General features: G+C 40.3%; 1 protein-coding gene across 1 annotated transcript; it reads right to left on the bottom strand.

Annotated features, from left to right (window-relative positions):
* Window positions 1-1,766: 1,766 nt before the first annotated feature.
* On the bottom strand, window positions 1,767-23,546 carry LOC142639364 (uncharacterized). Its single transcript, XM_075813558.1, has 8 exons — window positions 23,085-23,546; window positions 22,792-22,978; window positions 17,342-17,430; window positions 4,251-4,262; window positions 4,014-4,134; window positions 3,033-3,294; window positions 2,100-2,211; window positions 1,767-1,994 (listed from the first exon to the last, which is right to left on the bottom strand). The coding sequence occupies exons 1-8, from the start codon at window positions 23,544-23,546 to the stop codon at window positions 1,767-1,769; spliced, it is 1,473 nt and encodes a 490-aa protein (XP_075669673.1).
* Between the last annotated feature and the right edge of the window lie 667 nt (window positions 23,547-24,213).

Genomic DNA, 24,213 nt, shown 5'->3' with positions numbered 1-24,213 from the left:
TTGCTGTTGTTCCTTTAATTTGAGCTCTGCAATCTTAACATCCACGACAACACGTTGTGACAAAGTCACAAAACTAGTAAGAGTTGACATAATTGTGAGCAACAAAAATCACATGCACACACACAGTGAGACGAGTGTTGAGTGTTTGTAGTAGGAACTGACACGTAGGAAAAGCTGCATGCAAAGGGTAACACGTGGTGAATTGGATGTGAACAACAGAACCGTACGTCGTCGTTTTTGCCTCCCCTTAATTCCGTAAAGCTGTAACCGTTCACTGTTTTTCAAACTCACCGTTGTACACTTTGTAGTGGCGGAAACTAAAGTTTTCCAGGCAAACAAAATAGACTCAATAAATGCCTCTCTCTTTTCTTTTTCTTTTTTAATATATAAAGGCGTTCCTAAAAATAATTTTTAGGGTAAATTCCACACTAATACCAATAAAGTCCGCAACAATTAGAAAGTGACCATTTTGGTCCTTTTTCCCAAATGGTTTGTAACACCGTTACTTTTCTTTTTCTTTGTTCTTTCCTCTCTCCAGAATTGCCTCTCTCTCTCTCTTCCTCTGAGTACATATTATCACTCACATCTCACAATTTCAAAAAATTAAAAATTGAAAGATAAAGAAGAAAGAGACCTCGGAATCGACGAGATTGCCGAAAAGGCCAAGGCTACCAGGCCCGCAGAGGCGGTCGATGATGGCGGTCATCTCGGCCTCCAAGGCGCTCCTTGTCCATCAGAGCCATCGTCTCCGATTGAGTTCGTCGCCACCATTGTTATGGGTGTGTGTTTCGGTCACCAGCATGGCCAAAAATCTTAAAACTTGACACTCTATTGAGATGTTATTTTTCATTTTTAGAATCATCAGAATCTTACGATCCTATCGATCTTGAATGATCACAGAGATCCTTAAAAGATCCAGATCATTTTGGGTAGATGGGGTCGTAAAATCATAAGATCTAGATTGAGATTTTGACAACTATGGTTGTTATTATGTTAAAAAGACTCTCCAATACTAATTTTTTATGTCAAAAAGACTCTCCAATACTTTTTTTTTTCTCCTTTCAAATGAGGAAGTGGTATTAATCTTGCCAAATTATTTCACTCCTTATCTACAAGAGATTTTAAAAAAATTCTATAGATTGATAATGTATGCCTTTATTTTTTTGAGAAGAGAATGCGTAGGCCTAAACAAATATAATAGCACATACAAGCATTAAAACATCACATAAAACACAGCATACCATTCTCATTCAAAATATTTGCAAGTTTTCTCCTTTTATTAATTACAAATTTAGAAATGTTACACAAATCCAAAAACCACTACCAAAATAAAATCTACTTAAAACCACTATAGGGAAGATTAGTGTAAATACTTTGCATATTAACTATTAAGGGACTTAAGTGTCTAATAATAGAAGAATAGTGAATGTAATTATGGAAAACCTTAGAGTTAGAGCAATTTTCCCTTTAAGATATTATTACATGGACACAAAGCCACTTATTGCTTCACATTAAACATAAAATAGACTCATCACCTTAAATAGGCTATATAGCTGTAAGTTTCAAAGGAACTTTCTTTTTAAGAATTGAATTTCAAAGTCACTTACACATACGAAGTGGAATACATCACATCTTACAACATTTCTTGTGGATAAGCAATAATATCAAGTACAAAACAAACTGTCAATAGAACGTAGGTTGAGTGCTGGATTATTAAACTTGAATTTGTCTTGATTTCAAGAACTGTCTGCAAGCAGGACTGAGTGCTATATGCAAGATCCGGGTTGTTGTTGACCATTAGCAATACCTTTGACATTAGAACATGAGGATGCCACAGCTCCTTCAGCACCATGGTAAGCTAGGTTAATGTTGTTGAGCTCAATCTTCTCACAAGGTTTGCCTTTGCTACAATCAGAAGCAACTGCAATTTTTGAGCTAGAGGTGCCTCTGATGTTTCCATACTTCACATCTCGAATTTGAACTTGGGAATCACCCTATAGATAAAAAAAAATTACCATCATGGTAAATGAAGTTTTATACAACTTATAATTTAATCAAGAACAAGCAAACATAACAATATTTGAACAAGAGGTAGGTACCTTTTCACAATTACGAGATGGACAATATTGTTGATCAATGATGATGGGGTTGTTGACATTATCCATGATGATGTCTTCAAAGGTAAGATTGAAAACATTACTAGCATAAGACCTAGCCCATGTTTTGACCCTCAAGCCATTTTGAGTGCCAATGAAAGTGCAATTAGTCACTGTTAATCTATGAAGCACGGGTGCGTTTCGGGATTCGGGTGCGGGTGCGGGAGCGGGTGCGGGACTCGGCAATTTTTGAAAAAGTAGGGTGCGGGTGCGGCGGGGTGCGGCGATTAAAAAATTATTAAAAATATTTTTATTTATATTTTTAATATATTGCTAAACATACTTTTTTCACATTATATAAATATATACCAAATTTAAGAACAATAGTAAATAATAATTAGAATACAGAGAATAGGAGAGAGCCTAGCTGAAGAGTGAAGGTAGAGAGTGGGAGAGAGGCTCAAGAAAAATGGAGAGGGAGAGGGTTGGGTTTTGGTTTTTTTCCAAACGGTGTGTTTGCACCTCTTTTTTTTTTTTTTCCAGCCATAAGCACCTGTTTTTGTTGTTGTTGTTGTTTTTTTTTTTTGAATTTCGGCCGGTATCGGCCGATTTCGGCCGATATCTGCAAATTTCGGCCGGTATCGGCAGATTTCGGCCGGTATCGGCAGATTTCGGCCGGCCGATATCAACCGATACGGACCGATTCGGGCCGAATCGGCCCGATTTCGCGCGCGTCGGCCCGAATCGGCGCCGTATCGGCGCGTCGGCCCGAATCGGCGCCGTATCGGCGCGAATCGGCGCGAATCGCGCCGAATCGCGCCGAAAAAAATAGTTTTTTATTGCCGGACGCGGCACGGACGCGCAGGCAGCGGCGTCGCCTGCGCGTCGCCGCGTCCGGCCGCGTCCGACGCGGGTGCGGCGGCCCAAACGCCGCACCCGTGCTTCATAGCTGTTAATCCACTAACATCTTCTTCATTAGGTCCACCACCAAGGCTTCCAACACTAATTCCATGACCCGGGCCACACGTTACATTCCTAATGTTTATGTTCTTAGAACTAGGACTCATTGATACACAATCATCTCCAGTGGCTATTGTTGAATCCAAGATTTGAATATTGCTAGATGAACCAATGTGTATTCCATCAGTATTGGGGCTATCTTTGGGTGCTATTATATGGACGTGATCAAATTTCATATCTTTGCATGCAAATACATTCACATGGACATTCTTGCTGTTGATTGAAGTTAGTTGAGTAATCCTTGAATTGGTGACGAAATCAAATCTCGACGACTGAAAGAATAAGGGAAAGACAAATGTGAATAATATGCATTTCAAACAGAATTACAATTTAAATAGTGTTCAAATTAAATTTTGTGGTTTATTTGACTTATTTAAAAATGGGAATTGTTTTAGCAATTTTATTATTTTTAAATAAAAAATGTACCTGGTAAATTAATAAATCAAATCTATACCTAAAAATAAATGTACTAAATAAGTCAACTTCTTTTATAAAAAGACCGGAGGGGGGAGGGGGGGGGGGGAGGGGGAGTGGTAACACAATCTCTAAATATTGGACATAGTAAGAAAGAAATTAAATTGTAAATATTTTTTTTAGAAGACGAAAGGACATTTTTTATTTATTTTTAAGGAGCATAATCTAAGTGCAAAAAAAAAAAATTATAGCTAGAATTGTGAAGCTATACGACCGATAGAAAAGTCTATTAAATGGAAGCATAATAAAAAAGAAAATTATAAATGATTCGTGAAAAATAGCCCAACCACTGAACCACATGATCATGGGCAACTCCGTTTTTAGCCTAATTTAAGATGGATTTATTGAAACAAGAACTTACAATGGGAAGAGCTTTGCAGTTTGGATTTTGACTACAAGTATTGTCATCTCAAGCAGAGGGACCTTGGCCATCCAATTTTCCACCACCACTTAGTACCAATCGGTCTACGTATTGGAAGGTGATCCAATGATTGATATCAATAGTAGATGTTTCATCTATAAGAGCTTTTAGTGTCCCTATGATCTGAAATTTCACTTGGCTCTTGCATGGTCCTTTCAACACAATAGGCGCTAACATATATGTCCCTCGTGGGATTAATACAAGATTCCTTCCTCAGATTGACAAGCTTTGTTAAATACATTTTGAAAAACCTACAAATACAATCACACACAATAACAAAAATATGAAACAATTATATTGTTTTGTTAGAATCAAGGAAGTCAATACCGTACCGGGGGCTGTACCGGTTTAACTAGTAGTACGATATATTTCGGGTACCGGTCAATACCGGTGTACCGTTTCGGATTTACCGCTATTTTTTTACTATTTTATACAATATATAAAATTATAATGATTTTTTTTTTACAAACATTTAGTTATAAATATTATTTTATTGGTATGTTTAATGTTTTATAGATATTTTAATATAAATCACATTATGATATATTATTATTATTATTATTATTAATTGTGGTGTACTGTGTAAAGAATATTCAATCACCGGAACAAAAGTTGTAAAACTAATATACCTTATTATACTATACCTTATTTTAATAATAATAAAATAAAAAAAGATAAAACTTAGTCTAGAAGTTTACAGCTATACAACACTTTTTTTTATTTTTATCTTATGCGTAAACCAAACAGCTGTACAACACTTCAGCTGTACAACGCTTCAACCCTTATGGCCTGTTTGGATGTTTAAAAAAGGAGAGGGAGTAGAGTAGAGGGAAGGGAAGTAATTCAATTACCTTGTTTGGGAGTTTTTTAAGGAAGGAGGTGGAAGGGTTTGGAGGGGTTTGGAGGGGTTTGAAGGGGTTTCAACTACCTCCAACCCCCTCATTTTTAATTCCCCCAAATTGGAGAGATTTGGAGGGAGAGTAGAGCACATATAAATTATTGATAAAGTAAATTACCTAATTTACCCTTATTATATTTATAAAATTACAATGTTAAAAACAAGGGGAAGGGCTAATTACTCCCTTCCCCCTTACTAATTATAAAAACATCCAAACAATGTGGAGGGTAATCATTCTCCTCTACTCTCCTCCCCACTACTCCCCTCCCCTCTACTCCCCTCTACTCTCCTCCCTCTCTAAACTCCCAAACAGGCCATTAGTCTAGAAGTTTACTAGTTCCCATTTTGCATTCTCTGTGAAAAGAGCCGCCGCCATCTCCAGCTCTCTCAACTTTCAAAGAAGTTTACTAGTTCGGTCAAAGTGAACTACTTCACAGCAGTGTTGAGCAGTTCTTAAGTCTTAACCAGTGTAGAGCAAGAGAGAAAGAGGTGTATTGGCCATGGCAGAGTGGCAAGAGAGATAGAGGCGTACCAGTGTTGCCGCCGAGGAGTGGCGTTACAGACTCCTAGCAAGAACACTGGCAGCGTGGTTAACTGGCCATGGCAAGCGGCGCAATTGGGACGGTACCAGTGTCGCTGCCGAGGAGTGTTTGTTTTTTTTTTTAGTTTAAATATGTTGTAAATTTGGAATTTATATATGTTCACTGGTTACCTTTTGCATTTTTTTTTTTCATTTTTCTCCTTCTTTCTGCTGAGTTTTCTTGGCTTACTCAGATTTGTATTTCGTGTTTCGGCCCGGTATCCATTTACCGGCCGAAACAGCCGGATTTTGCCGGTACGGCCGGTATACGGCCGGTACGACCGGTATTTTTTTCGGTACGAAACAGGGGGTGTACTATACCGGTTCATTGGCCGGTACGATATATACTGGCCGTACCGGCCGGTACGGTACGGTATCACCTACACTGGTTAGAATGCTTAATGCTACTCATCTAAGAAAAGATTAATGGTATTGTAAGTGCACAATTGCACCTGGACCCAAAGACAATTACGGGCTCAGGCCCAATGAGCCTTAAACAATAAAATTTGTAGAGTGTGGGCTTGAAATCTAGGTTAGAGGTACTGAGAACTTGATAACAGGCTAAAAGTTACAAACACTTGTAAATAACAAATGATAATTGCAAATAGACCTCCTCGGACGTAAGCCGAGGACTACTTCTATATTATTTCTCTTTCTCTCTTAGAAGTTACAATTCTTAATTTCTTTCTTTTTTTACCGACCGCCCCCTTTCTCTGGCGTTCATCTCCCCTTAAATACTTCTTTTTCTGATGCTTTATCCACGTGTTGCTCCAACCTCCTCCCCCCTAGATATTTCTTTTCTTAGTACCTTTGAATAGTGACCAGAAGTTTCAGTTCTACTGTTCAGGGGTCACTTCCCCATTAATGCGGCCATGGAGGTAGGTGCAAAGTCTTTAATGTGGTGGTGACAGCCTTTTCTTTTGGTATTTTTCTAACACCGGTGTACCTCGAAGATTCAGGGTTTCCCCCTTTAACCATTAGTCTTTCCAGAGTTGTGCCTTGACCTTCATAATGAAGCTCTGAGTTCCCTTGGATCTATCCGAGGAGAAGCTCGCCCTCGACTGTATCCTCGGAACCTCGGCGTATGGGCCAATTCGCAGAGTTAACAAATTCTTAACTCTGGAGCAGGTCGGCCCTCCATGCTACAGTCCAAAGGCCCATATGCCCACTTGGGTCCTTTTACTCCCCACAATAGCCCCTCAAAACTCTATTTTTCATCATCCGAGGAGAAAAATAGGGTTTTGATCCAACGAGGACTTACCCCACACGTTTTGTAAATAATTGCACGTGTGGAGACCGTTTCGCGTTCCAGAAGATGCCACTTGCCGGTTTTATTTTAAAAAACGCGCGCATTTATTACCGTAAGTTACGCCTTGTCCCCCACGTTCAACGGTGAGATGAGCATCCAACGGCCCTTGTTACTCCATGAAAATTTGGGCGGGACAAATGTAATTTCGAGGCCGCTTTCCGCACGTCGTGACGCTTCGGGAACCTGCGCCTTCATTTATTTCTTCAGAGGCTAATCCCATCAAAACATCAGTAATCACCTTTTGTCTGCACAAATCCGTGGAAATTCGCACAACTTCAAATTTGTAAGTGATTATTCCTTTTCCTTAACCCATTCTCCTCGGATCCTGTCCTCGGCTCCCCTTCTAACCGTTTTCCCTCTGAGAACTTAGTCTTTCGTTCCTTTCTGATGGGAAAGTTTATGTGTCTAGTTGATACCGCCGCTGGGATGGAAGGTTTTAGAGCTAAGTATAACATTCCCAGCGACGTAGGTTTAAAATACTACCCAGCAGAAGCCGTGGCCGGTTCTAGGAAAACCGGAGAGGTCATTATCCCAATGGTCGCCTTCGTAGAAGGTGGAATGACCCTCCCAATGAAACCCGTAACCAGGGAGTACCTCCGCAACCACCGGTTGTGTCCCGATCAGTGCGCTCCCAACGTTTTTAGAGTCTTAGGTAGTGTCGACGCTCTAAACAAGCAGATGGGTCTCAACCTTACCTGGCACGACGTTGTTTTCATGTACGAGTGCCATAAACTTAAAAATATAGGTTATTACATCAAATCCCGTTCTAGCGTAGTTAGGTTAATCTCCTGTTTACCCAAGTCTAATAAAGGCATGAAGGATGACTACCTCATCGTCTCAGGCAACTGGCACGACGGCCCCCACTGCCCAATTGAGTGGGGAGATCCAGGTGCGACACCTTAGGATTTAACTTCTCACCCTATAACTCCCTCTATCATCTAGGAATGTGCATTTGCATTTACTTGAGCATCTAACTTTAATTTATTACATGTTCTATGAATCTGACCATGTTTGTTTATTTGGATGTCTTTCTTTGCAGATAAGCAACTCGTACGCCCACGTTTAAGCCATTGCAACGTTGCCGATTTGAATCGAGTGCTACGCTTCGAGGTGTTCGTCAGCGAAGACTTACAAGTGAGGGCAACTCATCTAATTTTAGGGTACAACCCTATCTCCTCGGACTTCCAGGAGATCGAGAACGCAATAATTGCGGGTGACCGGAGGCGAAGAAGGATTCACGTAGCCAGGACGCACTTTTTGGCCGACCACGACATCCCTGACGCCCCTCACACCGTATTGTACACACAGCCCATAGTGGCAGTCCCCCTCGCTGTGCACTCTCAGGCAATTGCTGTCCCAGAGGAGCGAGTGTCTTCTTCGAACACATTGGACGAGGAGATAGAACAGTTTCAGTTCGAGGACTCCCTACGACCTCGCGGAAACCCGTTCGTTGTTCTTTCCGACGAGGAAGAAGAAGCAGCCGAGGCCTCTAGGATCGAAGGTCTAGTGATAGCGCGTCCAGACGACAGCTCCATTGAAGAAGAGATGGACGAGCTGAAGGACCTTATGACCGCGAGAGGCGCACGGGTGGCAAAGAAGGGAACGAGGAGGTCCCAAGTTCCCCCAGCTTTACCACCACCTCCTCCTCCTTCAGCCGACCCCAAGCCTTCGACCGAAGATCCAAAGAAGAAAAGGAAAGGGGAGGCCGAGGGGGCTGGTGGTGAGAAGCCAAAGAAACAAAAACAACTACCAGCGCCGACCCAGCAGCAGAAACTGGACAAGGGGAAAGGGCGGGCCCGTTCAGTCGAAAGCGGGGAAATCAGGGACATGGTCGAAGTGCGCCGAGCACCGGCCACCTGGTCTCCTGACCTGAGACTGGACGGCGCACCAATTCCTTGCCACTCCAGCATTAGGCTCCGAGGCCACGCCCACCACTTGGCCGAGGTGTTGGAGCGTCCTCTTCTGCTGCCCAAGGACATGGAAAACTTGGAAAAAATGGGTCAGCCTTAGTTATTCCTTTCATTAAAAAGGGGTCTAGCTCTGGTAAGTTCCACCTGACACTTGTACTCTAGATTCATTTGTAGATACTTTACCATTTTTAACTTCCTGACATTTTCGCAGTCCATCCAAGAAGTTTTCGCTGCCGAGAAGTTTGTGGAGGACTATCGGAAGCGAGCTGGAGTGGAGCAAGAGCTAAGGCAGGAGACAGAAAGATCCCTAGGCCAAGCCTTAGCAGAAAACGGGAAGATCACATCGCAGCTGACCGACCTGAAAAGGGAAAGGGATGGCGCCGAGGCCAGCTTAAAGACGATGGAGACCCAAGTGGAGGGGCAGCGTAAGCTTCTTCGCCAAAAGGACGACGAGCTCTCTCTAGCCCAACAGGCACGCTCCGACTTGGAGGAGGAGCTTACGCTGATGAAGGAGGAGGCTCGCACCCACAAGCAAGCATTGGAGGCTGCGAAGAAGGCCAGCTATCAGGAGGGGGTGACCAGAACGCAAGAACTTTTGACAGAGGCCTTTGCGGCATTGTGCCGAGAGTACTGTCAACAGGTCTGGGGAGAGGCCATGAATGCAGCAGGGGTTCCTCCAGCTTCCGAGCTGAGGAAGCCCGAGAACATCTGGCTCCCCCTAAACATACAGGAGATAGAAGACCCTCCTATAGCAGCCTCTCCTGCCCTTCCTCCTGTGATGCAAGAACTTGTTCCTGATCCTACAGATCCTGAAGGTTCCTATAAAGAGAAGGACAAGTGTGATGGCGCCGAGAAGGAGCAAGTTCAAGACATGGAGCCCCTCATCCCTTCAACAGACAAAGGGAAGCAAGTTTTGTCCACCTTTGAACTGGAACTGAAGAGTACCGAAATTTGTGGCGCAGCTCCCTCCAAGACCCCCCTCCACAATCTTAAGTCCTTTGATATAACTTTTTGTACTCCTCCCCTTTTTTTTGTATATGATTAATGAAGAACAGTTTTATTCAACTTTCATTCATGTTGTATTTGTTTTACTTTATTCTTTTTGTGCTTTTGATGAAAGTTCTCACTAATAAATAGTTAAAGGGAGAACAGAATAAGTAAGTCTAACTCCACCAATCAAACAACTATAACTTCAAAACAGCCGTATAACTTAGTTTGGTCATTAATCAATGCCTTAGTTAAAAGACCCATATGATGGTTGAACCTTTGTAATGTGAAGTATTACTCTCTGTAGGATGTCAGGTCTGAGGGTTATTCCTTGCAAAAATTTATTTAACACTTACTGATATAGAACTTAAGATCTAAGTTAACGAATAGTAAAATAGTGATTTCCACAAAGCATGTGATAAGAATAAGAACAGTAACTGAGATATCAATTTCCACAAGGTTTGTGGTCCGAGGACCATACTTAAACAAATTTCTGTTTGACACTTAAGAATAGTAACTTCAAATGTTAATTTTCCCAAAGTAGGAGGTCCGAGGACCCGACATAACTAAGGTTCTGTTTAACAAATGACAAGATATCAATTTCCACAAGGTTTGTGGTCCGAGGACTATACTTAACCAAGTTTCTGTTTGACTCTTACGAATAGTAACTTCAAATGTTAATTTTCCCAAAGTAGGAGGTCCGAGGACCCGGCATAACTAAGGTTCTGTTTAACAAATGACAAGATATTAATTTCCACAAGGTTTGTGGTCCGAGGACTACACTTAACTAAGTTTCTATTTGACTCTTACGAATAGTAGCTTCAAATGTTAATTTTTCCAAAGTAGGAGGTCCGAGGACCCGGCATAACTAAGGTTCTGTTTAACAAATGACAAGATATCAATTTTCACAAGGTTTGTGGTCTGAGGACTACACTTAACCAAGTTTCTATTTGACTCTTACGAATAGTAACTTCAAATGTTAATTTTCCCAAAGTAGGAGGTCCGAGGACCCGGCATAACTAAGGTTCTGTTTAACAAATGACAAGATATCAATTTCCACAAGGTTTGTGGTCTGAGGACTACACTTAACCAAGTTTCTGTTTGACTCTTACGAATAGTAACTTCAAATGTTAATTTTTCCAAAGTAGGAGGTCCGAGGACCCGGCATAACTAAGGTTCTGTTTAACAAATGACAAGATATCAATTTCCACAAGGTTTGTGCTCCGAGGACTACACTTAACCAAATTTCTGTTTGACTCTTACGAATAGTAACTTCAAATGTTAATTTTCCCAAAGTAGGAGGTCCGAGAACCCGGCATAACTAAGGTTCTGTTTAACAAATGACAAGATATCAATTTCCACAAGGTTTGTGGTCCGAGGACTACACTTAACCAAGTTTCTGTTTGACACTTAATAATAGTAATTGCAAGCCCCTGAAGTATTTATAATTTGAACTACTAACTAACAAAAGCACATTTTATTAATAATAATACCTTCGAAGGTTATTTACATTCCATGGGCGTGGTACAATTCTTTCATCTAAGTCGGCTAGCCGATATGACCCTATGCCCGCTACGAAAACAATGCGATAGGGGTCTTCCCAATTTGGTCCTAACTTACCCCAAGCTGGGTTCTTAGAAGTGCCCACAACTTTTCTTAGTACAAGATCCCCAGGTGCGAGTGGCCTTAGCTTCACGTGGGCATCATATCCCCGTTTAAGCTTCTGTTGATAATAAGCCATTTGGACCATAGCTGCCTCGCGTCGTTCCTCAAGTAAATCAAGGCCTTTCTCCAGGAGGCCGTCGTTATTCTCTAGGCTAAAAGAACTCGTCTTCAGGGTGGAAAAACCAGATTCCAGAGGTATCACCGCCTCGGCTCCATAAGTCATAGAGAATGGCGTTTCTCCCATGGACCTGCGCGGTGTAGTCCGATACGTCCACAGAACATGTGGGAGCTCTTCTACCCATCTGCCCTTCGCATTGTCCAACCTTTTCTTCAGCCCACTGACTATGACCTTGTTAACGGCCTCGGCTTGCCCATTTCCCTGAGGATAAGCTGGGGTGGAGTATCTATTTATGATGCCCATATCACCACAATATTTCCTAAAAGCCTTGCTGTCGAATTGAACGCCATTGTCTGAGATAAGTGTGTGTGGTATACCGAATCTAGTGACGATGTTTTTCCAGACAAACTTCTTGGAATCAACATTTCTGATATTTGCTAAGGGCTTGGCCTCAACCCATTTAGTGAAATAGTCTGTCCCCACGAGAAGCCATCTTTTGTTTCCTGCAGCCCTCGAAAATGGCCCCACTATGTCCAATCCCCATTGTGCAAAAGGCCAAGGACTGGAGAGAGGGTTGAGAGCCCCTCCAGGTTGATGAATATTAGGGGCGAACCTCTGGCATTGATCACACTTTCGAGCATAGTCCTGAGCCTCCCTCTGCATATTGGGCCACCAATAACCCTGAGTCAGAGCTCTGTGGGCTAAGGACCTTCCCCCGGTGTGGCTCCCATAAATCCCTTTATGCAGTTCTTCTAGAAGTGCCTCCGTTGATTCAGGATGCACATACAACAAGTATGGTCCTGAGAAGGACCGTTTATACAGTTTCTGGTCCTCGGACAACCAGAAACGTGGCGCCTTTCGACGTATCTTATCTGCTTCAGATTTGTCCTCAGGAAGGATGTCATTCTTAAGAAAAGATATAACCGGGTCAATCCAACTAGATCCAGGCCTTATCAAATGAATGTGAACTGCGCTAACAATTGTAAGAGTTGGCTCTAGCAAATCCTCCACGAGGATAATCCTGGGCAAACACTGAGCCGAGGACGTTGCTAACGTAGCCAAAGAATCTGCATGGGTGTTTCCACTCGTAGAAATGTGAGCTAAGACGAAGGAGTCAAATTCAGCTTGCTGACGCTTGACCTGGGCCAAATATTCCTGCATTCTAGGGTCTCTAGCCTCCATGGTCCCCATGACTTGGCCGACCACTAACTGAGAGTCCGAGAACACATGGATTTCCTTTCCACCCATCCTACGTACCATCTTCATGCCCACCAAGACTGCTTCATACTCGGCCTCATTATTAGTAGCCGAGAATGCCAATCTCAAAGATTTTTCGAAGACAATCCCCTCAGGGGACATTAGGACAAGTCCAACACCGTACCTCTCGATTGGGTCGCCCCATCCACATACACTTTCCAAGCCTCGGAGGTACTGCAGCTGTGATCACACCAACTGATTTTTCATCCATGCGCGCCTCTATCAGAGTTTCTTCTAGCAATGGTTCGGTAAACTCTGCCACCAAATCAGCGAGGACCTGCCCCTTCACCGAGGTGCGAGGCCTGTATTTAACGTCAAAAGCTCCTAAAATGGTTCCCCACTTTGCCACCCTACCAGAGTAATCGGCGCTGCGTAACACCGCCTTGAGAGGCAATTGGGTCAAAATCACCACAGTGTGAGACTGGAAATAATGAGGAAGCTTGCGCGTGGCATGAACTATGGCCAGAAGTGCTTTCTCCAAGAGTAGATAGCGCATCTCTGCCTCATTCAAAGACTTACTAACGTAGTAGACCGGTCTTTGCACCCCGCTTTCAATCCTTATAAGGACCAGGCTGACCGTGTGGACGGCCACTGCCAGATAAGCAAACAAGACCTCGTCTGCCTTGGGGCGAGACAAAATGGGTGGCTGAGAAAGATATTGCTTAAGCTGTTGGAAAGCTAACACGCAGTCCTCGGTCCATTGAAACCCTTTCCACTTATTCAACAATTGGAAGAAAGGACGGCATCGGTCAGCTGACCGAGAGATAAACCTATTCAATGCAACAATCATTCCGGTCAATTTCTCTATCTCTTTTGGGTTCCAAGGCGGCTGCAAATCCTGAATAGCCTTGACCTGCGCTGGGTTCACCTCTATACCTCTGTGAATAATCATATACCCCAGGAACTTTCCAGATCCCATGCCAAAAGAGCACTTTGAGGCGTTAAGGCGCAACTTGTACTTTCTTAGCACTTGGAAGGTGTCGGCTAGATCTTTGACGTGTGAAGGTATTGTTTTGCTTTTCACCACCATATCATCTACATACACCTCAATGGTCTTCCCTAGTTGCTGTTCAAACATTCTGGTCATCATTCTTTGGTAGGTAGCCCCAGCATTCTTCAATCTAAATGGCATGACCTTATAGTGGTAGTTCCCTGTTGGAGTAATGAAAGCAGTCTTCTCCTGATCCTCCAATGCTAATGGAATCTGATGGTAACCCTGGAAGGCATCCAAAAAACTTATTCGAGGATGTCCGACAGTGGCATCCACCAGTTGATCAATACGCGGCATTGGGAACGAATCCTTCAGGCAGGCCTTGTTCAAATCTGTGAAGTCCACACACACTCTCCACGTTCCATTCTTCTTTTTAACCACAACCGTATGCGCCAACCATTCGGGGTAGAAAACTTCTTTAATAGCCCCAGCCCTCTTGAGTTTGAGCACCTCTTCCTTCACAGCCTCGGAATTTTCTTTGGAAGAACGCCGAGGTGGCTGCCTTCTCGGAACAATGGCAGGGTTGACGTTTAAACGATGACAAATGAAGCTCGGATCTACGCCTGGAGCCTTATAAGGGTCCCACACAAAAACATCAATATTGTCCTTCAGAAATTCCAACAACTCCATCTTCTCCTGGTGTGGCAAACGTATGCCAACTTGGAAGAACCTCTCTGGGTCATCTGCTATCAAAAACTTCTCTAACTCCTCACAAACAGCCTCCTCTCCTGTCACCGCTCCAGGTGCATCCGGAGCTGTTAATTGCTATGACTCTTGGATGGGCAAAGCCGATGACTCGCTTCGTCCGATGAAGCACTGCGGCCGATATGCATTGCCTGGCCACCGATTGGCTGCCGAGGATTTCCTCAACATATTCCCTAGAGGGGAACTTAACTTTAACATGTAAGGTAGAGGAGACGGCTCCTAGAGCGTGCAGCCATGGCCTGGCGAGGATGGCTGTATATGGGGAGTACGCGTCGACCACAATGAAATCCACCTCCACCGTTTCTGAGTTGGATTGAACGGGCAAACAAATCTGTCCCTTCGGCACAACGGCTCTTCCTTCGAAGCTTATGAGTGGCGAGTCATAAGGAGTGAGATCTTCTAGCTTCAACCTTAGCCCCTTAAATAAATCAGGGTACATGATATCTGCACCGCTACCCTGATCAATCATCACTCTCTTCACATCATAACTCCCTATCCTAAGAGTAACTACAAGAGCATCGTCATGGGGTTGGATAGTACCAACCTTATCCTCCTCCGAAAATCCCAAGACGGGTAAAGTCACCTTCAACCTCTTCGGCCTGCAGCCTGCCTCCTCGGCCTGAGAATGGGAAACCGCCATCACCCTAGTGGGACCCGAGCTGGTCCTGCCAGGTGCAGCAAAAATAACATTAATTGTTCCCAATACCGGCCGAGATGGATTATTCTTCTGATTGTTCGAGCCAGATTGGCTGCCCTGTCCACCAGGTTGACACAAGTGCTGCTTTAGTTTTCCTTCACTAACCAGCTGCTCCAAGTGGTTCCAAAGGGTCCGACAGTTCTCGGTAGTGTGGCCCACGTCCTGATGGTACTAACAAAAGAGGTTCTGATTCCTCTTCGCAGGGTCTCCTGCCATCTTACTAGGCCACCTAAAGAAGGGCTCCTTACGAACTTTCTCCAGTAATTGGTGTACTGGTTCTCGGAACACAGTGTTCACGGCTTGAGTTGCTGCCGAGCCGGATTGACCGATATAATCTCTCCTCGGCTTGTTGTTGTGGTATCTGTCCGACCTGAAATCCCTTCTCTCCTGCAGGATAACCTTCTCTTTACCCTTTCCTTGCTGTTGGTCTTCCTCTACCCTTTTGTATTCATCAATACGATCCATGAGGCGGCGTACGCTGCGGACGGGCTTTTTAGTCAAAGACTTTCTCAAATCATGATCAGTAGGAAGGCCTACCTTAAAGGTGTTGAGTGCCACCTCATCAAAGTCACCATCTATTTCATTAAACATTTCCCAGTACCGGTCGGAATATGCTTTCAACGTCTCCCCTTCCCTCATGGTCATGGATAAGCAAATGCCGAGTCCAATGGCCGAGGTACTCTGCTACACGTAATGAACCGCGAAGCAAATGCTCTAGTGAGCTCCCCAAACGAACCTATAGACCCCGATTTAAGGCCGTTGAACCACCTCATAGCAACAGGTCCCAAGCTAAAGGGGAAAACTTTACACATCAGGGTCTCGTTGTGAGAGTGCACCGCCATCCTCTGGTTAAAATGACTCACGTACTCCACCGGATCAGTCCGGCCATTGTAGATGGTAAAGGTGGGCTGGGTAAACCTCCTGGGAAGCCTCCCTTTCTCAATCCTCCGTGAAAACGGAGATTTGGAGAGTTGATGCAACGCCCGACTCATAGCATCGTTCCCTAAGCCCCTAGAAGGAAGCTTCTTGCCTCTGCGAGATGGCTGGTCGTCCTCCTCACCAGAGGGCATTGCACTGAGGGGTGAGCATGACCTTGAGCTGTAGCTACCTCCCCGGACCTCCTCTGAGGAAGGATTAGATGAGGACGGCGAAGACCTACGTCTGGCGCGGCGTAGCTTCCTCTTCAAACGATTAATCTCCTTCTGCATGGCTTTAGCACCATCCTCATGGGTGGTACTACCCCCACCATGAGTATGGCTAGCCCCGGGGTATTTTGTATGGACACTTCCCTCACGATCCCTTCGACGCTCAAGACGCTCGAAAAGATCCTCCGGTTGTGATCCCTGTGACTCTGCATGGTGAGAACCTAGGCCTGCCATAGTATCCCAACTCCTTCTAGACTAGATTTCCCACAGACAGCGCCAATTGTAAGTGCACAATTGCACCTGGACCCAAAGACAATTACGGGCTCAGGCCCAATGAGCCTTAAACAATAAAATTTGTAGAGTGTGGGCTTGAAATCTAGGTTAGAGGTACTGAGAACTTGATAACAGGCTAAAAGTTACAAACACTTGTAAATAACAAATGATAATTGCAAATAGACCTCCTCGGACGTAAGCCAAGGACTACTTCTGTATTATTTCTCTTTCTCTCTTAGAAGTTACAATTCTTAATTTCTTTCTTTTTTTACCGACCGCCCCCTTTCTCTGGCGTTCATCCCCCTTAAATACTTTTTTTTCTGATGCTTTATCCACGTGTTGCTCCAACCTCCTCCCCCCTAGATATTTCTTTTCTTAGTACCTTTGAATAGTGACCAGAAGTTTCAGTTCTACTGTTCAGGGGTCACTTCCCCATTAATGCGGCCAGGGAGGTAAGTGCAGAGTCTTTAATGTGGTGGTGACAGCCTTTTCTTTTGGTATTTTTCTAACACCGGTGTACCTCGAAGATTCAGGGTTTCCCCCTTTAACCATTAGTCTTTCCAGAGTTGTGCATTGACCTTCATAATGAAGCTCTGAGTTCCCTTGGATCTGTCCGAGGAGAAGCTCGCCCTCGGCTGTATCCTCGGAACCTCGGCGTATGGGCCAATTCGCAGAGTTAACAAATTCTTAACTCTGGAGCAGGTCGGCCCTCCATGCTACAGTCCAAAGGCCCATATGCCCACTTGGGTCCTTTTACTCCCCACAGGTATCATAATTCTGTTGGGTGAAAATTACCTTATTGTTATCAGTATTTCCATCAGCAATAGCACCATACTTCATCACATTAAAAACCATTTTTACAAACCCAGTTTCAAAAATGCATGCTAATAAGAACATCAAGTAAACACTAGAAAAAACTGATAATGAACCCATGTTTTCTACCATTAATATCTTCTTTCTTTTTTTTATAAAGCGATAATAAAATTTTGTTGAGTAAAAAACTAAACCGTATATATACAATAATACTTTAACAGCAAAAACTCTTCCACCCAATACTATACAAACTTCAGAACAAAGACTCTTTAACCCAATGCTTTACATTTTGGTTTCTCTGCTTTTATAATAAATTTTCATAGATAAAAATAGAATAAAATCAACAATAAAGTTAAGGACACAAAAAAACTTCACAGCAATTTAAAATAATATTCCTAAATTAGTTTACCATCTCACACATGAGCTCATTACAATCTGCATTCTGCAATTTATTTTTTTTTTTTTTTAATGGCCTATGTGTGAAGTGATAGTCTAATTTAAGGAATGTTAGGTAAATCCTTTTTTTTTATATCGAACCCGTATTTTCTACTACTACTTGATTGTTATAGTTTCTCTTCTTTTAATAATGAATGTTTTTAGATAAAAAAGGAATAAAATTAACAATAAAACTAGGCAGACAGCAAAACTTGACAACAATTTTACAAAAATATTCTTAAATTGGCCTATACTATCACACGAGCCATTGAACCCACCACAATCTATCATTTAGTTATTATTTTAATAGCACATGTGTGAGGTGATATCTTAATTTGAGAATATTATGAATTTGTTGTAAATTTGTGTTATGTCTTAGGACTCGCTCTAAAATCAGAAATATTATTTAGTGCATATTTAGGACCACCTCATTAATGTCTAGTAGTCCTCCCACTCATATACTATAATAGAATGTGTACAATACAACCCCATGAATAATTAGGGTCTTAATTTCAAGGACGTGGCTTAAGGTTCAACCTATTGTGTGTTCAATATGCCTTAAACTTAAATGGTCATCGATACGCAGCAGTGCAAAATGGAAGAGAGAATGAAAATCCTATGCCCTAGGGTTCTTACATGGAGTGTGGACTTACGATACCAAGCCTTGATACATAGATAATTATGAGGCTACATGCAAGACATTCTAGTTTATACACTTATGGTGAATTTTTAAAACTGTGATTTTTGGGTTTATATCACTACCTCAAGCCTTGTGTGTGTGTGTGTTATAAATACTTAGTATTTTTTAAAAAATAAATAAACACCTCCACAGGGCTGGGGGTACATTTTTTGAATGTCAATAAATTCTCAATATGGATTTAGTATATGTGAGTTCTTTTATTTTTTTAAGAGAGTTTCAACCTATGATGTCCGCTCTTTATCATCAAACCAAGACACCAATCAGTATTTGGTGTAGATAAGAATTGAATTCGAATTCTAGATCTCTTATACAACTATCAGAGACTTTACCAATTGAGCCAACCAGAACCCACGTATATGTGGGTTCTTTGGATGTTATAAAAATATAGAAACATATTAGATTTGGGATGAAGAGTGTTTTTTCATACCCAAACCCTCTAACTATTTTACATAACTAACTTTCATAAAATCTTATTTTAAAATCATCTCATTTATATTTGAAAAACTCAAATCTGTACCGAATTTGTTGGTTTACCTTGTTAATGAATTAGGTCAAATGGATCAAATTAGCTCAAGTTATTCTAAAATTGAACATCTAATACATTACTTAACAATATTTAAGTATAAGTAACCATTTTTACAGTAAATTAAGTAATATTTTAAGGGGAGAAAGAGGCACACTTGCTTTATTATATAAAAATCGTACTTTTAATGTAAAGAAAATTATAAATAAAGGTAACTGATGAACATAATAAGATTAAGTGATTAACAACTGGGTCAAGTTTGGAATCCTAGATATAAAACTAAAATCCTAATAACCATTTTTATATTCCACATGAATATAAAATTAAAAAAGAAGATATGTAGGTGAATATGTTAGACTTTTAATTAGAGAATATAGTTTGTATGCGGTGTACTTGTTCAATTAACATTGAAGGCTTGAATATGGAATGCTGAAATGAGAGCTACGAGCCTACGAGTAATTGGCCATTGTCATTCATTCATTCCACACTACTGAAGCTATCTACTGTCATGGGGCTGAGCCCACATAGAAGACACCAGAGCCCAACTATACGGAATAGCTAGCTTGTTCAATGCATTGAGAGGACCATCTATTGTGAAAATCTATTAGGGGATTGAGAAATATCTCACAAATAAATGATAGGAGCGATGAAAATCCAAAAGAAAATAAATTTCCAGAACGCTACAAATTTACGTGGTCCAACCTTAATTCTACGTCCCTAGGTAGGAAATGGTGAGGAAAAAAATTTTACTAATCAAATATATATATATATATATATATATATATATATATATATATATATATATATATATAGATAATACTGAGATAGTTTTTACAAGGCCTAAAATTAAATCCCAAAAAAAATAAAATCTAGCAGAAAATAAAGAACTAACAAATTTCTATTACTCTATTTTGCAATTAGACAAAGATACAAAAATTTATATATATATTTGTCAAAGTCGGTTGGTGGTTCTTCTCAGTGACGGAGCCAGAACTTAGAGTTAGGGGGGGCGACTCTGCTGTTGGTTGTGTGCAATAACTTCGGCCTTCGAATTTGTTGCTACTTAGTTGCTTAGTTACTAGTTGTTTAAAATTTTTTAAAGGGTTAGATTTTTTGTTTTAAGTAAAATTGGCTGATCAGGCTTAATTTTTTATTTTTTATAGTTTTACTATTGATAATTTTTGTTGTTGTACTAATTTTTTTGGGCTTGTATATTTCTTTTTTAGATTTTAGACATATAAATATTTTTTAATAGTCTTTAAAATGTGGAAAATGTTTGAACTACAAACCTTTTTACAAATTGCTAATAATGTAAGTGGTAAACCCAAATGCGAACCAATAAGAATTTGTTACCTTAACCGTCTGTAAAAATGTTATAGAAAAATTTGTGACTATAACAATACTCTTAAAAGAATCAATGATATTTTTAAGGGAGCAAAAGTGTAATTTTCTAAAACAAAATAGCTAAAATTAGTACCTAATATATATAATAATAATAATATTTTTTTTAAAAAGGGGGGCCATTGCCCCCCCAAGTCCAAACATGGCTCCGTCCATGGTTCTTCTTAGCTCTCATCAAATTTGACAACGTAGGTCTGCCAAAGGCTAGATCAATTATTCTTGCTGCCCTGCACGGAACTAGCTTTTACTGATTCAAGCCTCCTTACAATGACAAGTGCTTTTGTCTATTCATTTATAACTTCAAATAACCTTGTATTCAATTTTTACAATCTGCATTGTAATTTGAAACATTGAGCACTCAGAAATGGTTCGGGAGTCATTTGTATAGAAATGGGGGCATTAATCTTTCATTGGTCTCTCTCTCACCAGCTCTCGAACCCAAGTCTTGGTACTCGTTATAAGTATTCAAGCCATTAATCTTAGTACTTAGTTTGAGAGTAACAGAAGAAAATCAAAATCAAAATCCCTCTTCCAACCCAAAGGCAATATTAACAACTATAATATATTTAAAGGAAGAAAGAAAGATAATAAAAAAGCGAATAAGTTAGTTCTATGTCCAATATAACCAATCAATGCACGGGTAATAATAATAGGCAAAAACTTCTATTGCACTTCAAAAATGTTCTTGGTTTTAATAGCCCTTTCAAGAAGAGTCTCTAGTATCTACTCTCTATCCAAAATAAAATACAACCAATAAAACCACCACATATCTTTGGTGAAATGGTTACTTCACAAATATAAGTGTTTGTGAGGTATGAGGTGTGGGGTGTGGGGGGCAACGCCGGGATTTAAGTCTTTAAGAGGGAGCTTCACATACATATAATGATATATACTTAGATTAAGCTAGAATAGAATTTCTATATTGTATACTTAAAAAAAAAATTACAACCAATAGAAGCCAACTCATTTCAATAGGGTCGGTTTGTTTGAAGCCCAATTTGGGAAGCCACACATCCATCAATGTGAGAAGTTGTTCAATCAAGAAGTACCTGTCTCTGCCCAAAAATAAAATACAGCCAATATTTCAAGCCAACTCATTTGAATAGGATTACTTTGTTTGAAACACATAACCATTACAGTATTAAATATTATTGGGGTTAGGCTCACCTTAATCTCAATATATATAACTCCGTCCTTACTCCCTAGATCTCTTCAGCTGCAGTTTCACACAAATCACACAACTTCCATATTACTTATGGCTTGTTTTGTTTGAGGAGAGAAGAAGGTTGAGAAGGGAGAGCAGAGTAAAGTTGACTGAAAACTGGATTAATTTTGATCTAACTTTACTCTATTCCCCTTTGTTCATTCATTTCCATTGCTATATAGTTTTATGGGGGTGGGGTGGCATAAATATGAATACACTTATTCTGGATTTTCTTGCCGTGATAGATCTGCACATTATTTGATGCTAACTGTCAAAAAAAAATAATAATTTCTTTTTAGTTTGTTGAGAAAATGTTAATTTTCATTTGGTTTTATTGGGTTGTTAAAAAAATGTGGATAATAAATGTTGGTTATTTTATATTAGTTTCCCAAAAATGGAAAAAAAAAAATCAAACTAGTAAGAATCACATGTTCTGATTCTTTTCTGTTTACCTACATTTTGGAGCGATAGTCTCCTAAGATTTTATTTGAAGTTTCAAATAATGAGATGCCCGTTAAAATAAATTTTAAATGACATGTAGATACACTTTTTAGATTTATAATATTTAATTTAAACTATAAAAAAGATTCATTTTAAATAGAGAATATCATTTTTCCCATTGATAATTGAATCTATTTCTCTATAATGAGTTCTGAAGTAAGGACCTGTTTTTTGATACACGTTCCTAAAAAAAAAAACTACTTAAAACCACTCTACGGAAGATTAGTATAAATACTTTGAATATTAAGGGACTTAAGTGTCTAATTGCATAATAGAAAAATAGCAAGTATAATTATGGAAAACCTTAGAGAGATTAGAGCAATTTTCCCTTTTAAGATATTATTACATGGACACAAAGCCACTTATTGGTCCACATTAAAAATAAAATGGACTCATCACCTTAAATAGGCTATATTGCTATAACTTTCAAAGGAACTTACATTTTAAAAATACTTAATTTCAAAGTCACTTACAAATACAAAGTGTAATACATCATAGCGTACAACATTTCTTGTGGATAAGCATTAATATCAAGTACAAAACAATATTGTCAATAGAATGTAGGTTGAGTGTTGCATTTGTCTTGAATTTGTCTTGATTTCAAGAATTGTGCTCCAAGCAGGAGTGCTATATGCAAGATCCGGGTTGTTGTTGACCATTAGCAATACCTTTGACATTAGAACATGAGGATGCCACAGCTCCTTCAGCACCATGATAATTTAGGTTAATGTTGTTGAGCTCAATATTCTCACAAGGTTTGCCTTTGCTACAATCAAAAGCAACTGCAATTTTTGAGCTAGAGGTGCCTCTGATGTTTCCGTACTTCACATCTCGAATTTGAACTTGGGATTCACCCTATAGATAAAAAAAAAATGACCATCAAGGTAAATCAAGTCTTATACAATATATAATTTAATCAAGAACAAGCACATATAACAATATTTGAACAAGAGTTAGGTACCTTTTCACAATTGCGAGATGGGCAATATTGTTGATCAATGATGATGGGGTTGTTGACATTATCCATGATGATGTCTTCAAAGGTAAGATTGAAAACACTACTAGCATAAGACCTAGCCCATGTTTTGACCCTCAAGCCATTTTGAGTGCCAATGAAAGTGCAATTAGTTACTGTTAATCCACTAACATCTTCTTCATTAGGTCCCCCACCAAGGCTTCCAACACTAATTCCATGACCCGGGCCACACGTTACGTTCCTAATGTTTATGTTTTTAGAACCAGGACTCATTGATACACAATCATCTCCGGTGGCTATTGTTGAATCCAAGATTTGAATATTGCTGGATGAGCCAATGTGTATTCCATCGGTATTGGGGCTATCTTTGGGTGCTATTATATGGATGTGATCAAATTTCATATCTTTGCATGCAAACACATTCATGTGGGCATTCTTGCTGTTCATTGAAGTCAGTTGAGTAATCCTTGAATTGGTGACAAAATCAAATCTCAACGACTGAAAAGAATAAGGGAAACACACGATGTGAATAATATGCCTTTCAAACAAAATTAATTACAATTTAAAAAGTGTTCAAATTAAATTTTGTTGCTTATTTTACTTATTTTAAAAAAAATGGGAATTGTTTTAGTAATTTTATTATTTGTAAATGAAAAATGTACCCAGTAAATTAATAAATCAAATCTACACCTAAAAATAAATTTACTAAATAAGTCAACTTCTTTTATAGAAAGACGCCGGGGGGGGGGGGGGGGGGGGGGGGGGGGGGGGGGATTAACCCAATCTCTAAACATTGGAGATAGTAAGAAAGAATTTTAATTGTAAAATTTTATATTTTTTTAGAAGAGGAAAGAAAATTTTTTATTAATTTTTAAGGAGCATATATAATCTAAGTACAAGGAAAAAACATTATAGCTATAATTGTGAACCCATACGACCGATAGAAAAGTCTATTAAATGGAAGCATAGTAAAAAAGAAAATTATGAATGAATCGTGAAAAATGGCCCAACTACATGATCATGGGCAACTCCATTTTTAGCTTAATTTAAGATGGATTTGTTGAAACAAGAACTTACAATGGGAAGAGCTTTGCAATTTGGATTTTTACTGCAA

Source organism: Castanea sativa, chromosome 6 (genome assembly GCF_040712315.1).
Source record: "Castanea sativa cultivar Marrone di Chiusa Pesio chromosome 6, ASM4071231v1".
NCBI lineage: Eukaryota > Viridiplantae > Streptophyta > Magnoliopsida > Fagales > Fagaceae > Castanea > Castanea sativa.
Note: the sequence above shows the minus strand (reverse complement) of the source record. Positions and strands in the feature narration are given on the sequence as shown.